The sequence below is a fragment of the Leguminivora glycinivorella genome, chromosome 1 (assembly GCF_023078275.1).
Source record: "Leguminivora glycinivorella isolate SPB_JAAS2020 chromosome 1, LegGlyc_1.1, whole genome shotgun sequence".
Lineage (NCBI taxonomy): Eukaryota > Metazoa > Arthropoda > Insecta > Lepidoptera > Tortricidae > Leguminivora > Leguminivora glycinivorella.
Window position 1 is genome coordinate 5,677,982 of NC_062971.1, and position 21,616 is coordinate 5,699,597.

The following is a 21,616-nucleotide window of genomic DNA, read 5'->3' on the forward strand; positions in this document are numbered from 1 at the left end:
AACCACTCGCTTCGCTCGTGGTTCAACTATAGAATCCTTTCACTTGCTCGTTTTTCAATTCCACACTCGGCGTTAAAATACAACTTTGCCCCCTTGTATAACAAATAACTATTATTTTAACTACAGTCAAGTTCCCTGTATTCAATGGAGCTAGCAAGCATCTGATGGTATACGAGTGGAACTAAGTTACTTGTAATCGCAGATTTTGTCTTGAAGATGCAAAGCCCTCAACTTTCACTTTTTTGTCTGCGATGTTGCTGACTTTGATTCAATTTGATATCTACATATGGCAGTGTATGAACATTACACAATATTACACGTCAATAAACGTGGAAATGTTACAAGGGTTATCCTAGTTCTGTGTTCAATAGTCCTATGGGACCCTCAAATTGCGATAATCTGTCCCTGTCATTTCAATTAGGTCTTCTGACATCCTTGCAGATACATATGCAAGTAGATACGATTTTTTTTTACTTTCGTATTAGGTCTTTAGACTTTTCAATGTGAAATGATGAATTGTGAATCATTTTAATAACAAGGCCATACATTTCGAGCAGGTGCACTGTGTACTCTTGAAACATGACATACTTGCTGAACATGTTTGTAAATACCTGGGTATTTATACTAATATCGCAAGCTGTCAAAACACGGTCAATTTAGCTGCAGGCGCTGTCTCCATGTCATGTCATGTCATCTATTGTATCGACGTTTTAATCTATGGGCATCAATAAAAACCATATACGAGTATATAATATATAAGGTGTAATTTAGATAATCAAATCCATTAAGATTCTATAAAACTGTCATGCGTGAGCTAGGAACGAGTTTGCGGGCCTCGGGTGTAGTAAAATTATAGATTAACCTCGAGAGACTCCGCATTGAAAATGTACCTAATTATAGCACTAACTTCTGCTTGTGATGTGCTGCTGCTTATTTATAAAAGTTAGCAAACGTAGGTATGTTAAAATTTGCCTATAGCTAATGAACTTGAGACACTACAGGAGCGAAAATGCTAAAATGGAAAGAAATTCAATTTGGAAATTTTAGTTAAATATACTTGTGTTATCTTAGATTCATCGAAAAATGCTGTCCATTCAGAACAACTCAGTTAAAAGATATTGCGAAAAATCTTTAAAATCAAGGTTCCGCTCTCGACTGTTTCCTCCTTCAAACTGAATCAATCGTAACGAAATTTGAGAATCTGAATAATAATAAAGTAATCTGTGTCGGACCGTTTAGTTTTTTGTCTAATTATTACCAATTTGGAATACCACACCTTTTTACGCCATAATCAATAAGTCTGTTTTTGTAATTTTTTGATGGGATCTAGCGTCTTTAAAAATAAGAATATCAAAAAATCAAAACGGTCCGGCACAGATAAAAATAATAATAATCTGTGTTGAAAAAATCATGGCTCTATCTTCAAAAACCAGGGAGGAAATAGTCGAGAGCGTTTGTATGAAGAATTGACCCCTCCTTTATCGTCTTAAATATCACTCTGGAATATAGTCTGTTTTAACCTCTCTCGCAATATCTAGTGGGAACACCGTATGAACTGAAATACATTAATAACTTTAGATACCCATAGGTTAATTAGTCAAGCACAACGACTAACCCCCACAGTAGGCTCAGATGTGTTATTTAACTTATTTGTCATATTTCCATAGAGTCTATGGCATAGACACTTTGAGACGTCTTACGTAAGAGCCACAGTACTTTTCAGCTGCTTAGTACAATACAAGTTCATGTTTAATCCTAGAATACAGGCAGTCAATCGTGGTCGCGCGATAAATCAGCAGTCCTCGAAAAGTTTGTACTCGTACATAGCCACGTCAGCAAATTTTAATTGATCCTATTTTGTTACCAACATTTAGTGATATAAGTCGACTTTCTTAAGATATATACAGGACAATTGTTATTATTAAGAAAATATGGATACTAGAGAACCTTAATGACCAAATAAAACTTAATAAAACCTAAATTCATGAAATAAATCTTGGTAACAAAAAAGGAACAATAAAAACAAATTTAACCTTTTCCTTAATTTTTGTACAAACTTTTCGAGAACTGCTGAAATGATGAAACATCTGACCGTCCCTAACGCACTACTTGTAAGTGTGGAGCTTGTGTGCGCGACCATACTTGCCTGGCAGGAGTGGTAGGTTATACAGGATTTTGTGTGCCGCGTGGTGTGTGCGTCCCTGTGTGTTGCGTCGTTCAATAGACAAGTAATCTGCAAGTGAAATTTATTCATTACAGACTGGATAAATGCTTGCAATTATTCAAATAGTAGGGATTTAATTAAAAAGTGAGGATACCCGTATTGCTAGAGATTGACTGGCGTGGACAATGATTTATTCAACAGCGGACCGCTAGGAGTTTGCAATCTTTTTGCGTCTGTTCAAAGCCACTGTGTTGTACAAATGGTTAGTTGAGTTTAGTTTTGGGACTAAGTGGTTCAAAATTCACAGTAATTTGCTGCGGAAAAATAATCTTGATCTTTTATTCTAATATTCCCTTTAATATTGAATTGTGACTTTTAAATTTGTTTTTTATCGTGCAGAAACGTTCGCAGCGTCTGTGAATTGAAAAATTCACACTTCCGGCAGGACTCGAACCTGCGACCTCTGGCCTTGCCGGAGCCATCCCGCTTCCAACTGCGCCACGAAGGCCTGCTGGATGTGTGCGAATTCATCCATGCCTTCCCTCAATTCTAAACCGCACTCTCAGCCAGAGGTCGCAGGTTCGAGTCCTGCCGGAGGTGTGAATTTTTCCATTTTTCCTTTAATTTAAAAATTTGTGACTTTTAAATTTTGACAGGAAAGTACAAAAAGATACTGCCTCAATCATTGATTATTTAGTTATTTACTCGTATTTATTATTATTTAGGTATCTATGGAGTACCGACAGCTATTTACATAGAGAATACAATCGAATTATAACAACATAAAATAATAAAAGCTTTTATTTCGAAAAAATATGTCCATAGTACGACACATATTCTTCAACCATAAAATTGCAAAAAAATCACAAGGCCAAAATAAACCAAGTTCCTGTTACCCACTTTCTTGATCATGTACGTGGCTAGACTGGCTAGTGAGACACATATTATAGTATGAATTTTCTGAGATGAACTCTTCGCTTTAGCCGTAATCTGTTAAACAAAGGCCTTTGTGTCTATTGTTCACGGCGGCTAGCTCCCGTTTAAACGGCACGTGCTATAGTCTCAGTGTAGTTAAAAAGCAACTATCATGATAGTAATAAGGTTCAAATCCATAAAAAGCCCTTTCGGAGATAACACGTTTTGTCATCTTCAAAAAAAGTTACCTGCATACTGCAAACTGTTTAAGAAATTTGAACCTTATTGCTATCATGCTAGTTGCTTTTTAACTACACTGAGACTTTAGCACGTGCTGTGGAAACGGGAGCTAGCCGCAGTGAATAATAGAAACAAAGGCCTTTGTTTAACAGATTACGGCAAAAGCGAAACGTTCATCTCAGAAAATTCATACTATACAAAAATGCTGTGTCTTTTGTGTGGCTGCCGTTTCCAAGACAGTCGTAGGATGCCGTGAAGGGATGTTAGCACCAAGTTTCAGTATATAAAAAAATAAATACAGCTTATAGAAGTATATTATGAGGGGATAAGATTTAAAGTAGTAATATCTACCTGCAAAAGGAGGGCAGCACCTGTCATGCATGTACCTTCGTGTATTTACGAACATCCGATCCGGCTAGGTTCGTGCGACTTAAGTGGACTCCCATACCAGGGTGGCTAGCCGAATGGCACAATCGCTCACGAAACGCTCACGAAACGAAGCGCTAGTAGATATCTATCTCTATCGCGCTTGCGTATTGGCGCGACAGAGCCAGCGGCGTATCGCTTGCGTTTGGCGTCGGAGAAATGCCATTCGGCTACGGGACTCCCATACCAGTATGGGCTAATCACTCCCGAATTCGTGTAAAAAAGGCGGTAATGTCTTCTTGATCTTCGATTGCTACATGTGATAACTGTCATCATTAACCGTCACTGTCATTACACGCGTCATTATGTCGAAAAACTGCGGTCGTCCAGTGCTGCACGGAATTCCACCGCCGTGTGGTCTTCACTCATTAATGTAGGGGACGTGCTTGGAACAGTAATGCAACGACCAAGTACAAATGTTATTATGATTGATCCCTACCCGGTACGCTTGAGCATCTCGGTGAGTGGATCTTCGTGATTTAAACGTATCGTCAACCGCTGCGCTCCTGGCCCCGTAGCCGAATGGCATTTCTCCGACGCCAAACGAAAGCGATACGCCGCTGGCTCTGTCGCGCCAATACGCAAGCGCGATAGAGATAGATATCTACTAGCGCTTCGTTTCGTGAGCGTTTCGTGAGCGATTGTGCCATTCGGCTAGCCACCCTGGTATTCCGGGCACCAAATTATCGGATTTGACGGCAGCTTGTACAATGTACATCCCCAAAGGTATTAACCGAATTCCTGTTTAAAACTAATCGCACAATAGTTACTGTACGGTATGTAATATAATATCAAATAGCGCCGTCTAGCAGAGCGTTTCCCAAAGGTGTAACGCCATGTAAGCCACCGTAACTTTTTCTCTAGGGCTTTGAGGTACGTTTTTTTCTTAGACTTTATCCGTCTATACGGAGTTACATATGTCTTTGGTTATGTTGCATTCTTCCATAGCGTGTTAATTCACATCGAATGGGTAGAATGAATTGGACGACATTCTGTCACAGTATAGACTTGGTAGACAAAATTATACAAAGAAACCATCTGGTATTTTATTCTTTGTTAGTACTGGTCATTTAGGCTTTATAGACAACTAGCTTTTGCCCGCAGCTTTGCTCGCGTTAGGAAGAGACAAAAAGTAGCTTAAAAGTAGCTACATATCTTTTATGAATAATGTTCTAGATCCATCGAGCGGGTACCCGGTGTGCATGGACTCGCCTGCGCCTGCTCGGCGGCGCCCCGCCGCGCCGCACTCGCCGGCGCTCCGTGCCGCGCTGGCGGCGCCGGGGTCGCCCGCGCTGCGTGCCTTGTTCGCGCCGCGCCCGAGCCCCGCGCCCGCGCCCGCGCCCGCGCCCGCGCCCTCTCCGCGCCGCGAGCCCGAGCCCGCCGCCCGCCGCCCTGTCCCGCCGAGCCCCGCCGTCGCCGCGCCGGCTCCGTCGCCGCCGAGCCTCCTGCGGCTGGCTCTGGAGCGGCTGACCGTCGAGCCTGAGCCTCGGCCGCCGGCCCCGTCGCCGGCGCGCGCGTCGAGCGCGGCGCCCGCCCCGGCGCCCGGCGCTCCGCGCGCTCGGAGCCGGGACCCTCCGCGGTCGACGGTCATCTATTCTGACGCAATCGGGGCCGGCCTCGGCGTGCTGCTGGGTGAATGTCTCCGGCAAAGTGTAACAAATGTGTGTTTGCGTGGTGCCTCCGTCGAATCGGTCGTGCGCCGCCTGGCGAGGGACAAGTTTGACAGTGGCACCACTCTGATTATACACCTCGGCGATAGTGTGGGTGTGAAGAGATCTCACGTGGGATCCCTCATACGCACGCTGTCCGACATTGAGCGACATGGAATTTATAAAATTATTTTATGCTCTTTTCCGTATTCCGACTCTGTTTCCCATGAGCACAACGTTAGAGTGTCGGAGTTAAATTCCATGTTGTACAATGCGACTTGTTACGAAAGCGCTTACCATTTTATTGATCTGAACATTATGTATAAAAGAAATAATTACCGTTTTAGACTAAGAGATAATTATTTGAATGTACCACGGAATTGTAAAGTGACGACAGCAAAATTACTAGCTTACAACGTAGAACCGGGGTTTTTTGACATTTCGGCCAGTGGCAACGGTGCCGGCCGCGCGGCGAGCGCCGGCGCGTGCGCAGCCTCCCCGCGGGCCGCCCACAGCATTTAAACTGACGGCTGAGACAGCGGAGAGGCCCCGTGAGCTTAGGTTAGTTCACCAAAACCTACAGGGCTTCTCCAGCAAAGAGTTAGAGGTGGTTCTTTTCTTAGAATCACAAGATATTGATGTCATGTGCGTTACGGAGCACTGGCTCAAAGAATATGAATTATTAGTATTTAATATCTGTAATTATGACATAATTAGCTCGTTCAGTAGAAAGTCCGCCATTCACGGGGGATCATTGATTATAGTAAAAAATAAATTTAAATGTAAAGAAAGAAATGACATAGTTAAACTTTCTACTGAGCGAACTATAGAAATATCATGTATAGAATTGGAGGATCACATTATAATGTGCGTCTACAGACCACCTTCGGCGGATTTTAGCGTTTTTGAGTCTGTGATGGAAGATGCGTTGAGACGAGTGTTTGTTAGCAGTAAGAAGATAATAATTTGTGGGGACTTTAATGTTAATATACTAGATCCCACGCATGGACACACAGTTAGATTCTTAAATCTTTTTCAGTCTTTTGACTTGTTTCCGCTTTTCCACGAGCCCACAAGAATTACAGCCAGTACGGCGACTTGTTTGGATAATATATTCTGTAATTGTGAAGTTGAAAAGAAAGATGTCTTTAGTTGTTTCAGCTCTGATCACTGTGGTCAGAAAGCTTATTTCCAAGTCAACATTGTAAAACAACAGCAAGCGATTACGTATAGGCCTATCACTGCTAGCCGAATGGATAAGTTTAGAGAATCTATTATATCGCAGGTACCTACTTTGACAGGTATAAGCAAGCAAGATCCTGATACATTATACGGGGAACTGTCGAGTGTCATCCACGACGTCCACAAGAATATTTTTAAGACGAAGACTGTACAGCAAGGCCAATTGAAGTCAAAGTTTAGTGACTGGGCCACCGTCGGTATCCACAGAAGCAGGAAGAGATTGTATGACCTGTATGAAATGAGGAATTTTAACCATGATGAAAATTTTACTGAATATGTAAGGAGGTATTCAAAAGTGTTTAAGAAAGTTTGCGCCGCGGCTAAGTCTGCATTCTTAAGCAAGAAGGTCAGGTCGGCAGACAATAAAATAAAAGCTACCTGGAATATGATAAACGCTGAAACCGGGAAGACGAAACCCCGTGATGGCCATTACACACTAAAAGTTCAAGACCAAGTATTGTCTGCAGACGACGATGTTGCTGGCGCCTTTCAACACTTTTTCACCAATATAGCCACTGATACTACACGGAATTTAAACTCCTCTGTAGTTAAGGCAGGTCTCTACTTGGACAATTACAATGTTAAGAAATGCAGCATGGAATTATATTTCCAATTTACTGACCCCGAAGAGATTATTAAAACTTTCAAGTCCTTAAAAGTTAAAAACAGTGAGGACATTTGGGGGATATCTGTGAAAGTCGTGTATTCAATTATTGACGTCGTGGCACCTTATCTAGCCGATGTGTTTAACGCTTGTGTTAGGGAATGTGTGTTTCCCAATCTGATGAAGTATAGTAAGGTTATTCCTCTGTTTAAATCAGGCAGCAAGGATGACCTTGGAAATTTTAGACCAATTTCCATACTTCCCGTTCTCAGCAAAGTGTTTGAGAAAATTATATTGAACCAGTTGCTTCGACATTTTAACACGAATGGATTACTTCAGCATCAGCAATTTGGTTTTACACGAGGTCGTTCGACGACAGATGCTGCCTCTGTGCTAATCAAGCACATATACGATGCCTGGGAACTCTCGTTAGATGCTATCGGTATTTTCTGCGATCTCTCCAAAGCTTTCGATTGTGTGGAGCACGACACACTACTACACAAGCTGAAGCACTACGGTCTATCCTCTAAAGCTTTACAGCTTGTTGAATCTTACTTAAACGAAAGAACCCAGAAAGTGGTTGTAAATGGTACTGAATCTAACGGTACAACTGTAAAGCTTGGAGTACCACAGGGTTCTATTCTGGGACCTTTTCTTTTCCTTGTGTATATAAATGATTTGCCATGTCTTGTAAAGAACAAATGTGAGATAGTCTTATTTGCTGATGATACTTCACTAATTTTCAAAGTTGATAGGCAACTGAGTGACTATAGCCATGTGAATGAAACTTTGAAGGAGGTACTAGAATGGTTTACAGCAAATAACTTGCTCCTTAATGCCAAGAAGACGAAATGTGTTAAATTCTCTTTACCCAATGTAAGGAAGACAGATACTACCATCACGCTGAATGGCGAAAACCTGGACCTTGTCGAGAATACGCTCTTTCTTGGTCTTACTTTAGATTGCAATCTGCAATGGGGTCCTCATATATCTGCCCTAGCAAAAAGGTTGAGCTCTGCCGCGTATGCCGTAAGGAGAATTAGGCAATTAACTGATGTGGAGACAGCTCGCCTAGTTTATTTCAGTTACTTTCATAGTGTTATGTCTTACGGCATATTGGCCTGGGGAAAAGCAGCAGATATTCAAACCATCTTCGTTCTCCAGAAACGGGCAATACGATCTATCTACAACATGGCGTCACGTGACTCACTGAAGGAACGCTTTAAGGAGATAGACATCCTTACAGTAGCTTCACAATACATACTAGATGTGATAATGTATACTCATAAGAATATAGAGTCCTTTAAGAAACTGTCAGATATTCATAGTTATAATACACGGAACAAACATAAGCTAGCGGTTTCCAAGTTTCGTCTACAGAAAGTGAAGAAATCGTTCCTGGGAAACTGTGTAACATTTTATAATAAGGTACCCTTAGAGGCATGGGATCTGCCCTTTACTTCATTCAAGAAGTACATAAAAAGTGCACTTCTCAAAAAGGGGTACTACAAAATTGATGATTACCTGGGAGATACTACACCATGGCCGACTATCCAGGCTCAAAATCTGTCATAGTTTTGCTAGCAGTGTCCCGGGGAGACATTGTGTCATGCTTAAGGCGCTGTTGCTACTGGCTGTTTAAATTATTGATCCTTATTATTGTATAATTATAATTTGGTATATATATATATTGACTTGTTGAGTACATACTAGTTATGTATTCTGTAGAATTAGTTGGAGATTGCTAGCTTAACAGTCTCTTGACGTGAAATTTGTATTTCATACGCATTTTTTTCTATTTCTAGTTCTTTTGACACTTGGAGAACCTTTACACCTCCAAATTTTTATTTTTTATTATATCCCATTAATTATAATTGACTGTGGGGACCTTTTACATCTCCCAAGATCTTGTTTTCAATTAAGTCAATTTAAACTATGTAACATACAAGCACGGAATGTTGTGTTTTACATCTAGGTATACCGTATTCACTTATTATTGGAATATTTAATACAGCCCGGACAGCTTGAACATGTCATGCTCGCTAAAAAGTCTTTGCTTACGGTGACGTCGTTGATCGGGTCGCCACCTTCCCGAATGAAGGTTGAGGGAGGCGATGGCTGAGATGCGCGCCATATTCGTGAACGGGTGCTGTTTGTGAAGACCGGTCTGTTTCAGCTAATAGGGGCTATGCTATTCTATGTAACATTAATTTTGAATGAGATTACGTTGAGGCACTCTGTTCGGTCCTTGTTTGTTTATTTTTCTTTCTGACTCTTGGAGACCATATACATCTCCAAGGAAAAAAGTAGATTAAGTATACATATATTTTTTTTTTCCTTTGCTTAAGACAACAAGAGTCTTTTACAACTCTAAAGTTATTTTAGTTATTCGGTATTTTTCTTCATGTATAATTTTTTTAGATGTACTTTGACACTTAGAGACTCTATACATCTCTAACATCTCTTATTAATAATCATAGCTTTGTACTTTGTATAATTTCTTGTGTTAATATTTTTTTTGTGAATACTTTTGCTTATTAAATTGTATCTTGTTTTTTTTTTAATGCATGTTAAATATAAGATGTAATGTTTTGAAAAGAAGTGGCCCGCCGAGTTTCTTGCCGGTCCCATAGTGGATACCCTCCTCCAACTGAGGGGGGACTGAAATCTTCTCGAGGCTGAGGCGTAGGGTTAGAGCCGGCGTAGTTTTATTTGACGTTCATAAGCGCATTGTAATATGCCTACTTGGAAAATAAATATTTCATTTCATTTCATTTCATTTCATAGCCTATGTCACTCTCCATCCCTTCAACTAGATAGGAGATCCACTTAAAAAATCACGTCAATACGTCGCTCCGTTTTGCCGTGAATGACGGATAAACAAACAGACACACACACTTTCCCATTTATAATATTAATATAGTATGGATAATGTTTTGAGATAAACATTTATATTGACAAGCAACTGACCTGCAGCTGCAGTCGTGCAGTTGCAGTCATGACGCTGCGGTCAGAAATGGAATGCCACCTTAATCAAGTATAGAAGCGTGGGATTTCGGAATGACGCGTGACGTCCATATCTATTATCTAGTGTCCAAGAGGAATAGTTGGCTGTGGAATGTGTCGAAAATTTTTTTTCCATAATTGCCAGAGTGATGCTAGGCGTACTGAATATATCTGGCAACTTTGGCTGATCATCAGTCACATAGTATTTACTACCATCGCGGCGCCGCAGCAACATTGTTGCAAAACCCACCGTTTTATCTCTAGACTTTACCAAATTAAAATTACGGTTCGAAATTGAATGGGTTATTTAATATGTGAAATTTCCTTGCAAACAGTGTGGTCTTCTAGCTTTCTAATAGAGTTCCGTATAAGTAAATGTAACTAATTATTGCCCATGGCGTTTGAATGCTGTTTAAGTTAGCCAGTTTAGGGTATGCTGTATAGCAGTGTTTTTCAAAGTGTGGGTCGCGACCCCCAGGGGGGTCGCGGCATCTATCCAAGGGGGTCGCGAAGTTCAGCTTTATGATAAACTGGTTACGTTTTTTTTAACTTAAAAAAGTCAAATTCTTGAAAATTAAAAGGTTAACCTTAAAAAACTATTTTTATGATAAATAAATAAATTGTGTTTATTTATTGAAGACGTCAGCTCGCATAAATATGAAGTAGCAAATGGGATCAAAACTTTAAGGGCTTCTTTTACTAAATGCAGCCATTCTTTTAACCCAGAACGCATCAATTGAAATGGTGCTTCTTTCAACGAGGCGTTGAGATCGGCCAGCTCAACGGACTTAATATTTAAAAAAATATTCAAAATCCAACTTTCCATCACCAATCAATGTTTCAGTTGAGAAATAACTTTGGAGTTGGTTTTTTAAACTTTGCAAGCTCTCCACCATATCTGATGATATTTCTTGAATGATTTTAGCAATGCAAGGGAAATAATCAAACTGCATACGCATACGCAAACTGCATGCTGTGTTAAAATGTAGTCCACAACTCAATTTTTGCTAGAAATCCGTTAACTTTATCTTTTTCTCTAATTATGTTTTCGTCCCTTTCTTTGCAGACTTGCGATCATAACATTTAAGTGGTTAAAGATACCGGCAAGATATGCTACTTTCAATATCGTAACATAATCAACAACAATATTGTAAAAATATTAATAATTCTGATTGAAGCTCTATAACGCGTTAAAACCCTTCCTCTCGAAAGCCATCTCACACCTGAGTTATAAGTGATAAAGTACACCCATATCTACATAAGTTATAAGTGATAAAGTACATCGCATACTATTCGCAATAGACGAGTTTGCGAACTTTTATTTATAAAAGTTGTAAATTCGATTCGATTCGATGTGCTGAAAGATGTATGAATAGTAGGTACATTACGATACAAGTGCGTAAGAAGGAAGCTCGAAACGAGTGGCGATAAATTAAAACACGACCGAAGGGAGTGTTTTAAATCGACACGAGTTACGAATTTCCTTTTCGCACGTGTATCGTGCTACGTTTTTCAGGACAGATGAGCCTCCGAAGTTTCGACCTGGCATATAATGAACCACTTCTCGAACTAGTGCGTAAAAAAACGACCATCTGTACTGAAATAGTACATTACGATAAAAGTGCGTAAAAAAGGAAGTTCGAAACGAGTGGCGATAAATTAAAACACGACCGATGGGAGTGTTTTAAATCGACACGAGTTACGAATTTCCTTTTCGCACGTGTATCGTGCTACGTTTTTCAGTACAGATGAGCCTCCGAAGTTTCGACCTGGCATATAATGAACCACTTCTCGAACTAGTGCGTAAAAAAACGACCATCTGTACTGAAAAATTTATTACATCGTTCAGCACTAAGTTATAGGTAATATTAGAAACGAGGTATGGGGGTCGCGAAAAAATTTGAGAGGTCATAATGGGCCGTGGCACCATAAAGTTTGAAAAACACTGCTGTATAGGATACCGTGTACAAGGAGGGTCTTTTCGCCTAATTTTCCTTATAAAGGTGCGGAACTTACCTATCTGCTACACAATCACGGTGTAATCAAGATTAACTTTGTTCTGTTCAGTAACTTTCTCGCACGTTTCGTTTTAAATATAATGTGAAACTTATTCCAAAAAGTTCCATATATAAAGTAGTTATGAATCAAAACAATACAAGTCTGTTTTGCTGATTTTTGGTTTTAATCTCCTCTTTGTTGTTTTGTAAACGAATCCATTAAGACGAATCATATATCGTCACTACTTTTAAAAAATCTCTATAATCTCTAATCTGTATCTCACGCTGCACGCTGTTCCTCAAAGTTAAAACGCAGTAAGTCTATATGCATTCCATTCATACTTACTACAATTTTCTTTTCATTGACAGACGAAGATACAAGTTTTTTTAAAGTAGTGACGATATGTCAATTTTATACTATACATTATGTACATTATAGATCTTTGATAATATTTGTATTTATATTAGAGCTAATAGTTTTAGGATTCTAGGAACGTAGTTAACTGGAGGAGTTTGGGCAGTTTACTTGTCTGGCTTTACGACATATCTATGTTAAATTATAATAATTAAATCCCTCACCACACCGAGTTTGTCACTCCACAATCTCTACATACATTGGAGATTACCAAATGCTTACTTGATATTAATATTCCCAAAAAGCAGAGCCATGTAAAATAAATAGAAACACAGTTAGATATCCCCTTGATGCTTATCTCGACATTTCCCAAACTGGCTACCAAGCATCACAGGCATGCCTTCGAAAATAAACTACAATACTTCGGCGCGAACAAAGACTACCAACCCGATTCGAACTTTAGGACACGAAAAATATTATATATGGATTCGAACTTTAAGACGATACGGTAGGGGTCAATTCTCCATACAAACGCTCTCGAATCCTCCCTGGTTTTTGAAGATAGAGCAATGATTTTTTCAACACAGATTGTTATTATTTTTATCTGTGTCGGACCGTTTTGATTTTCTTGATATTCTGCTTTTTAAAGACTCTAGAGCCAATCAAAATTTTCCAAAAACGGCCTTTTTCATTGTGGCGCAAAAAAAGGTGTGATACTCAAGATTGGTAACAATTAACCAAAAAAGCTAAACGGTCCGACATAGATTATTTCATTGTTATTTAGATTCTCAAATTTCGTTCCGATTGATTAAGTTTTGAAGGAGGAAAGAGTCGAGAGCGGAACCTCGATTTTAAAGATTTTATTGAAATATCTTTTGATTGAGTTGTTCTTAATGGACAATTTTTTTTCGATAAATCTAGTTAATAACACTTGTATATTTAACTAAAATTCCCAAGTTGAAAGGAGGGCTCCTTTCCATTTTAGCATTTTTTCGCTACCGTATCCTCTTAAGACACGAAAAATATTATAACCCGATTCGAACTTTAAGACACGAAAAATATTAGATATGGATTAGATATGACAGTAACGTCAGTGACTATGTGTAAGGCTTGAGTGTACGCTCGTATTGGGAGTGCAGCGGGGCGGGTCGCGCAGCGTGCATGTTTAACAATAAAATTGAAGCTCATACAAGTGTCCTGAATCGATGCTGCATGAGAGTGCACGCAGGCGAGCCGCCCCGCTGTCCGAGCGTCCACTTAGGCCTTACACTTAGTTTTGTTTCTCCAAACAATAAAAAAAAATGGGCTTACTCTTGGCCACAGACTAGCCAAAGGCGTGGCCTAAAATTTGCCACCCTAATATATATATATATACTTTTTTTTAATGTACTACGTCAGTGGCAAACAAGCATACGGCCCGCCTGATGGAAAGCGGTCACCGTAACCTATGGACGCCTGCAATTCAAGGAGTGTCACGCGCTGCCAACCCATTAGAAACTTGTACACTCCTTTTTGCTGTGTCAAGTATTTAGCAAAAAGGAGTGTACAAGCTCTAAGCAGGGTTCAGGTTGCCAACGACCTAAAGGACAATATTTAGACGGAACAAATTAGTTCCGTACGTAGGTCCTTCCGTCACCAGCACAACGCACCCTAATATAATGTCCGATCTTTCACATATATAACTAATATTTTCGTATCTAAAAATTCGAATTGATCCGCTTATCTCGATCAGCATTAATAGACATATGTGTACATTTATTACAACGAAAGTTGATACATGTAACAACCGAAAATATTAAAAGAGATTCCTTGGGAACCCCATACTGCGCCGCAAGGATACAAATACAGTTATAGAAGTTGTTAACTCCAAGGAGTAAGGTTGATTTATGAATTGTTTGGATGTATGAGAAGTTGGTAAAATTGCGGGTAACCATCAATCATAAGTGACGCTGGACAGTTTCTAAGCCTTTTGTGGTTTTCGACTTGGTTTAATGGATCGAGTTCACTTTTTAGACTTTATGGTTTGTTGCGTAAATCTTTTGTCAGATTTTTATGGATTACTTTTACTTTTAGAGAGTTTCTAAAGTTGAGTATATAGAAAACTAAAATTACATTAGTAATGTCCAAAAAATAAATGTTTGTATATAGTACTAGGGCTTCCTAGTGAATATAATGTCAAACGTCATAAATGCTAAAAACAATGTCAAAAATCAAAGATAATAATAATAATAATATTTAAAAAAAGGAATTCTATCTATGTCCATTAATATTTGTACATTTCAGTGTACTCTTTAACTGAGTACAGTGGTGTCGATAGTAAAAGTTATTTTAATTGGTGACTAAATATGTCGTCGGAGGTTACATTTCTGATACTGGCGGGTAGGCGTTCATAAAGTGATGGACCTATTTTAAAGCACTGACACTTTCAGGTGGTAGTACCAAACATCACAATTAAACAAAATAAAAATGGGTACGTCATTTGCTTCTTGCAGATTTGAGCCCTCAGGTTGAGTTCTTAAAATGAGTGCCAACAATGAATATCCCAAAAAACTAATGAGTTCGGGAGATGGCTATACGTATTCTTTAATATTATAACCTAGTGACGCAATGGCCCCGGTTGACCTTATGGGTAAGTACCAAGAAAAGAGCGCCTACAACCCTTCTTGTGTTTCAGTCGTCCTTAGGGACCGTCCACACTCAAGAGACGCATGTCCGCCGACGCGGAACGGACGTCAGCGCCACGCCGCCTGAATGTAATTTAAAACAACGTCTCCTCAGTACATTTTGTATAGGAGGGACGCGCAAGGGACGTCGCTTGGCGCGCCCCTGGCGACGAGTCATTTGGCGCGCTCCGCGCCGCCTGGGGGCGCGTCTTACGTCTTTCCTATACAAAATGTACTGAGGAGACGTTGTTTTAAATTACATTCAGGCGGCGTGGCGCTGACGTCCGTTCCGCGTCGGCGGACATGCGTCTCTTGAGTGTGGACGGTCCCATAGGCGGCAGCGGTACATGGCACCATCATCATCAGGTGACCTATTTGCCTTCTATCTCATTAAAAATAATCGACGAGCAAAACTATATATGTATATCCCCCACGCGGTCCCGGGTTCAAATCCTGGTAAGGGCATTTATTTGTGTGATGACCACAGATATTTCTTCCTGAGTCATGGACGTTTTCTATGTATATATTTCTTCCCCTCCCTGTCTTTCAGAACGATTTAAATACTTGGCTGACGGTAGCGGGCACCGGCTCCGTTCCAGTGTGAATCTCACTTTGAGTATCCCGCTCCACAAACATAGGTCCTATAATAAATCGTTTACAATCTACGCAGTTAAATTGTGGAACTCCTTGCCTTTATCTCTTCGACAGTGTCAGTCGGTCGCGTCGCTGAAGGCTAATCTAAAAAAGCTTTGGCTCTCTGATGAAAACTAAGGTATTGGATGTAAGTATGCGGTTTTGTAGTTGTCGTTTTTATTATGTTAATATATATTTAATTTATATATTATATATGTATATATTTATATTATTTGCTATTTGTATAGTTGTATAATATGTATTTATTCGTATATATTGCATGTTAGTGTAAGTTATAATTTATTATTAGCTAGAATCCGTTTCCTGCGCCGTTTGTACTGTATGCCTACCATCCCCAATTCTCCCTCATTTGCTCTAAGGTTAACTGGAAGAGATCCTTTAAAGGGATAAGTTCGCCTTTGTACTTGTAATAAGCTCTTTTTCCTGTGTGTTGTATTATTTTCTGGTACAATAAAGTGTTTTACTACTACTACTACTACTACATATATTTGTATATTATATATATCGTTGCCTGAGTACCCACAACAAGCCTTCTTGAGCTTACTGTGATGGGACTCAGTCAATCTGTGTAAGAATATCTATAATATTTATTTATTTATTTTATATTTTTGACGACCGGTCTGGCTCAGTCGGTAGTGACCCTGCCTGCTGAGCCGCGGTCCCAGGTTCGAATCCCGGTAAGGGCATTTATTTGTGTGATGAGCACAGATATTTGTTCCTGAGTATGTATTTATATATTTAAGTATGTATATCGTCGCTTAGCACCCATAGTACAAGCTTTGCTTAGTTTGGGGCTAAGTTGATCTGTGTAAGGTGTCCCCCAATATTTATTTATTTATTTATTTTATATTTGAATGACACATAATAATACTAGAGAGCGGACATGCCGCCGGTGGACTAGCTCTGTGCGTGATGTGTGCGTGCTTGATGACACGACTCGCTGGTGGTTCGTATGGACATAGACATGGAAATGGATGAGCGTGAATTGCGCAGTAGTATAAGAGCGTCCATCTTCAAATGCGTGCCATTTTCAATAGAAATCGCCCGACATGTCCAATCTCCTGCCTTATATCTGAGGAATGACGTCATTCTGATTCTTGTACGAGTTCAAAATGGGCAGAAAGTTTCCAGAAACGTTTATTAATTACGTCGTCACGCCGACACGATTGGGAATCGCGATATAGCACGTTTTCCATATAGATTATGTGCTTTCGTTCCTCGTTGACCCATATTTATGTAATCGAGCTCGATTCTTAAACAATGCCAGGGAAATTTTAAATTAATTTATAAGATTCTGAAGTGTTTCAAACAGGCAATAAATAAAAAGTTTTATTTATTTATACTTCCTCCTATTGTAGTCAGTATGTTACATCCATGCAAGAACTATCATTGTTTTTTAGGGTTCCGTAGTCAACTAGGAACCCTTATAGTTTCGCCATGTCTGCCCGTCCGTCCGTCCGCCCGCGGATAATCTCTGTGACCGTTAGCACTAGAAAGCTGAAATTTGGTACCAATATATTATGTATATCAATCACGCCGACAAAGTAGTAAAATAAAAAGTAGAAAAAAATGTTTTCTTAGGGTAGGATACGGGAAGCTACAGAACCCTAGACTGAGCGTGGCCCGACACGCTCTTAGCCGGTGTTTTTAAATATTGTTTATGTATGACATACCTCTATATAACTTGACATTATCTTTAGTGGTACAAAGTATTATGAAAGTACATATCTCTACCTAGCTATGTATCTCAACTATCAGAAGGTCTTATCGGTTCGGAAATACCGCAGGCGACAATTCATTCCACAGTTTAGCTGTGCGGGGCAGGAAGTTGCTTAGTTAGTTAGCTTTTGGTGGGACCAGTGTCTTATTTGACCTTCTTCGGCAAGTCCATCACATCGTCCTCTGCTACTACATCCTTCCAGTAGTAAGTCTTCTTAGACCGATTTCACATTAACCGATATCGGATGTAGCAAGTATGTTAAACTTCACGGCTGGCGGTTCTAGATCAAATTCCAAAACTACGTCAAAGTAAAAATAAAAGCGAGTCAGACTCGCCCACCGAGGGTTCCGTACAAACTTTCTTTCAAACTACCTAGTAAAAATAATCTCATATTTTCATATAACTCTAATGACTTGACTAGAAGACAAAAGTATAGGCACTAATGAGTATTATAGTGTATAGCGCCATCTCCCGGTCAATTTGCTAACTAATTTGCGCGACCTGGTTTTTCAGGGATAATTCTTTATAATGTTAACCGATTTAAACAGTTTTTACTTTATTGGACAGAAGATGGTTTACGTAACATCTCGTATTAATTTGAAGTACGATATACATCCGCAAGGGTGGGTAAATTGAAAGTAAAAATCTGAAAAGTTTTTTGTGAATAAAAAAAAAGTATTCAAAATACAAACACGATTATATTTTTCCTGTAATATATAGCATAAAACCAATGTTTACTAAAATTTTCATAATTTTTCGTTGGTAAACTTCGGAGATAAGGGGGGGGGACGGTATTTTTTTTTACATTTTCCTTCAAAACTCTTTTTTTTTCACAACAAAAAAATTATAAAAAATAGCTTATTTACGTTCAATTTGAGCTCTTTCCAACGATACCCCACTTGACCTAGTAACTTGAAATTTACAGTTTGCCCCCCTTTCATTTTGGCCATTTTCTACAATTAAAATTAATATATTTAAAAAAATTATACTTTCTATTTGTAGAGGTTTACAATGTTCACAACTATTCCAAATTTCAAGTTGATAGCATTAGTAGTTCTCGAGATATTTAGGAATGTGACAGACGGACAGACAGACGGACAGAGTCGCACCATAAGGGTTCCTGGGTGGCTAGCCGAATGGCACGCCGGGGCCAGGCCCCGTAGCCGAATGGCATTTCTCCGACGCCAAACGAAAGCGATACGCCGCTGGCTCTGTCGCGCCAATACGCAAGCGCGATAGAGATAGATATCTACTAGCGCTTCGTTTCGTGAGCGTTTCGTGAGCGATTGTGCCATTCGGCTAGCCACCCTGTTGTACCTTTTTGGTACGGAACCCTAAAAAGGCAACATTCTCAATGCGATCGCGATGTTGTGAAATGAATAATCAGCCATATCACCAGTTATTTTTTGTATTTAATTAAGCCCTACATCATTCGTTACCGCGGCTTCTCACAGCAGTTAAAACATTCATACTCGAAAAGCCACATTTCAAACAATTCTCGAAACACATAACATACTCGAATGCCCGGCATTTTGGGTATATTTTAATAATTAGTCGAGCGGATCGCTAAAACGAGCGTTTCCTTCGAAAACCGTGTAATTGTCGCCACAATTAGTCTGCAAATTAGTCGCGGCACTGCGTGTGGCTCTGAGAAGGACCGACATTCGAATATCTTTATTTCCATCTCTATTGCTCTTGCGAGATGCAATATTGGAGTGACAGTATACACGGGTCTCCCTCATTCCCAACTTATACAATCATTTGGCTAGAAAACTGAAGGTTTTTGGTCTCGAAACTCAGAAAAACTTTGCATTATTGGCAAGACAAATATAAATACCTATACACAACTGGTTGAGGTGAAGTTTTGAATGTGTACGCCTTAACAGAGATACAAAGTTTAAGATTGTGTTCTAAGCGAGAACTATATAATACAGGATTGACAAAGCCCATTCCAAAAACCGGCCAAGTGCGAGTCGGACTCGCCCACCGAGGGTTCCGTACAAACTTTCTCTATCTAGTTAAAATAATCTCATCTTTTCATATAACTCTAATGACTTGACTAGAAGACAAAAGTATAGGTACTAATGAGTATTATTGTGTAAAGCGCCATCTCTCGGTGAATTCGCTAACAAATTTGCGCCACCTGTATAGTATATTGAGTTTTTCAGGGATATTTCTTTATAATGTTAACCGATTTAAACAATTTTTACTTTATTGGAAAGAAGATAGTTTACGTAACATCTTATATTAATTTGAAGTACGATATACATCCTCAAGGGTGGGTAAATTGAAAGTAAAAATTTGATAAGTTTTTTGTGAATTAAAAAAAAAGTTTTTAAAATACAAACACAATTATATTTTTCCTGTAATATTTGGCATAAAACCAATGTTTTCTAAAATTTTCATAATTTTTCGTTGGTAAACTTCGGAGATAAGGGGGGGAACGGTATTTTTTTTTTTACATTTTCCTTCAAAATTCTTTTTTTTTCTACAACAAAAAAATTGTAAAAAATAGTTTATTTACGTTCAATTGGCGCTCTTTCTAACGATACCCCACTTGACCTAGTAACTTGAAATTTACAGTTTGCCCCCCTTTCATTTCTGCCATTTTCTACAATTAAAATTAATATATTTAAAAAAAATCTACGTTCTATTTGTAGAGGTTTACAATGTTCATAACTATTCCAAATTTCAAGTTGATAGCGTTAGTAGTTCTCGAGATATTTAGGAATGTGACAGACGGACAGACAGACGGACAGAGTCGCACCATAAGGGTTCCTGTTGTACCTTTTTGGTACGGAACCCTAAAAATGTACCCCTGAAATGTATGGGCTTCTTAGGCCTAAAACTAGATGGCGCTGTTTCGCAGCCTGACAGTTGTGACAGAACAAGCATTTGATTCGTGGTCTTGTTCTTGTTTTTTTTTCTTAAATAATACTTACATTGTCAAGGCAACTGGAGACTTCTTTGCTCGACCCTTGGAAAGCATTCATCCAACGTTATTTCACTGGATATTTTAAGTAAATTCACTGTGGTACTTGTCCGCATGTCTTATCATATTATCTCACATAAAATTCACTATTATTTGATGCAAAACAGGTTGGGAAAGTTTATTTACCAACAAGCTACGTTCACATGGACGGAATACTGACACTGACAGTTGTCAACTGAGTGGCGTTCCAATATTGCATCTTGGTTTCAAATACAGGTCAGGAAAGTTGACAATGATTAATTTTGAAACATATTGTCTGAAAAATATTTAGAATGCAATATTTAATGTAACATTTAGAAAGAAATCTGATATTTTGCCTCAAATTCGATTTACAAAACTGGTTAAAAACCTTTGATAAAGTAATATTTGCACATTTATATTTACCACAACATAAAATGTTTCATTACGTACTAGGAATCAATAAAAGATATCTCCATCTCTCTCTAAAACACGTGCAATCATGCAGATGTTACTACTAATAGGTAAACAATTATTTGCTGAGAGAACATGAACGTTAAATGTATAAGGCGTACGGCTTAGTAAACAAAGCAGTTATGTCCCAATTATGTCCCAAGTCCCAATTATATCCCAATTACGTCCCAGTTACGTCCCAATTATATCCCAAGTATGTCCCAGTTGTATCCCAATTATGTCCCAAGTCCCAGTTACGTCCCAATTATATCCCAAGTATGTCCCAGTTGTATCCCAGGTATGTCCCAATTATGTCCCATGTCCCAATTACGTCCCAGAAATGTCCCAGTTACATCCCAATTATATCCCAATTGTGTCCCAATTATGTCTCAAATAGTTACTATAAAAGGGTCGAATCAAGTCGACACGCGTCATTCTTCAAATATCAACGAGACTAACAGTGTCCCTGGCTATCGTGTATTATACTGGTAAGTGAAGTTATTCTGCTATTGTTTCTCTGTTTGTATTTACTTGGAAATTATTCTAAGTGATTGTAAACTTTGAAATTGTGTCTCTGT

At 39.1% G+C, this 21,616-nt stretch overlaps 1 protein-coding gene across 1 annotated transcript in view; it reads left to right on the forward strand.

Annotated features, from left to right (window-relative positions):
* Positions 1 to 4,455: 4,455 nt before the first annotated feature.
* LOC125233322 (sulfated surface glycoprotein 185-like) overlaps positions 4,456 to 21,616 on the forward strand; it is a 28,736-nt gene continuing 11,575 nt past the window's right edge. The window contains exons 1-3 of the mRNA XM_048139296.1: positions 4,456 to 4,471; positions 4,922 to 5,542; positions 5,844 to 5,945. Of these exons, the coding sequence (XP_047995253.1) occupies positions 4,456 to 4,471; positions 4,922 to 5,542; positions 5,844 to 5,945 (739 nt within the window). The remainder of the gene's footprint in view (positions 4,472 to 4,921; positions 5,543 to 5,843; positions 5,946 to 21,616) is intronic.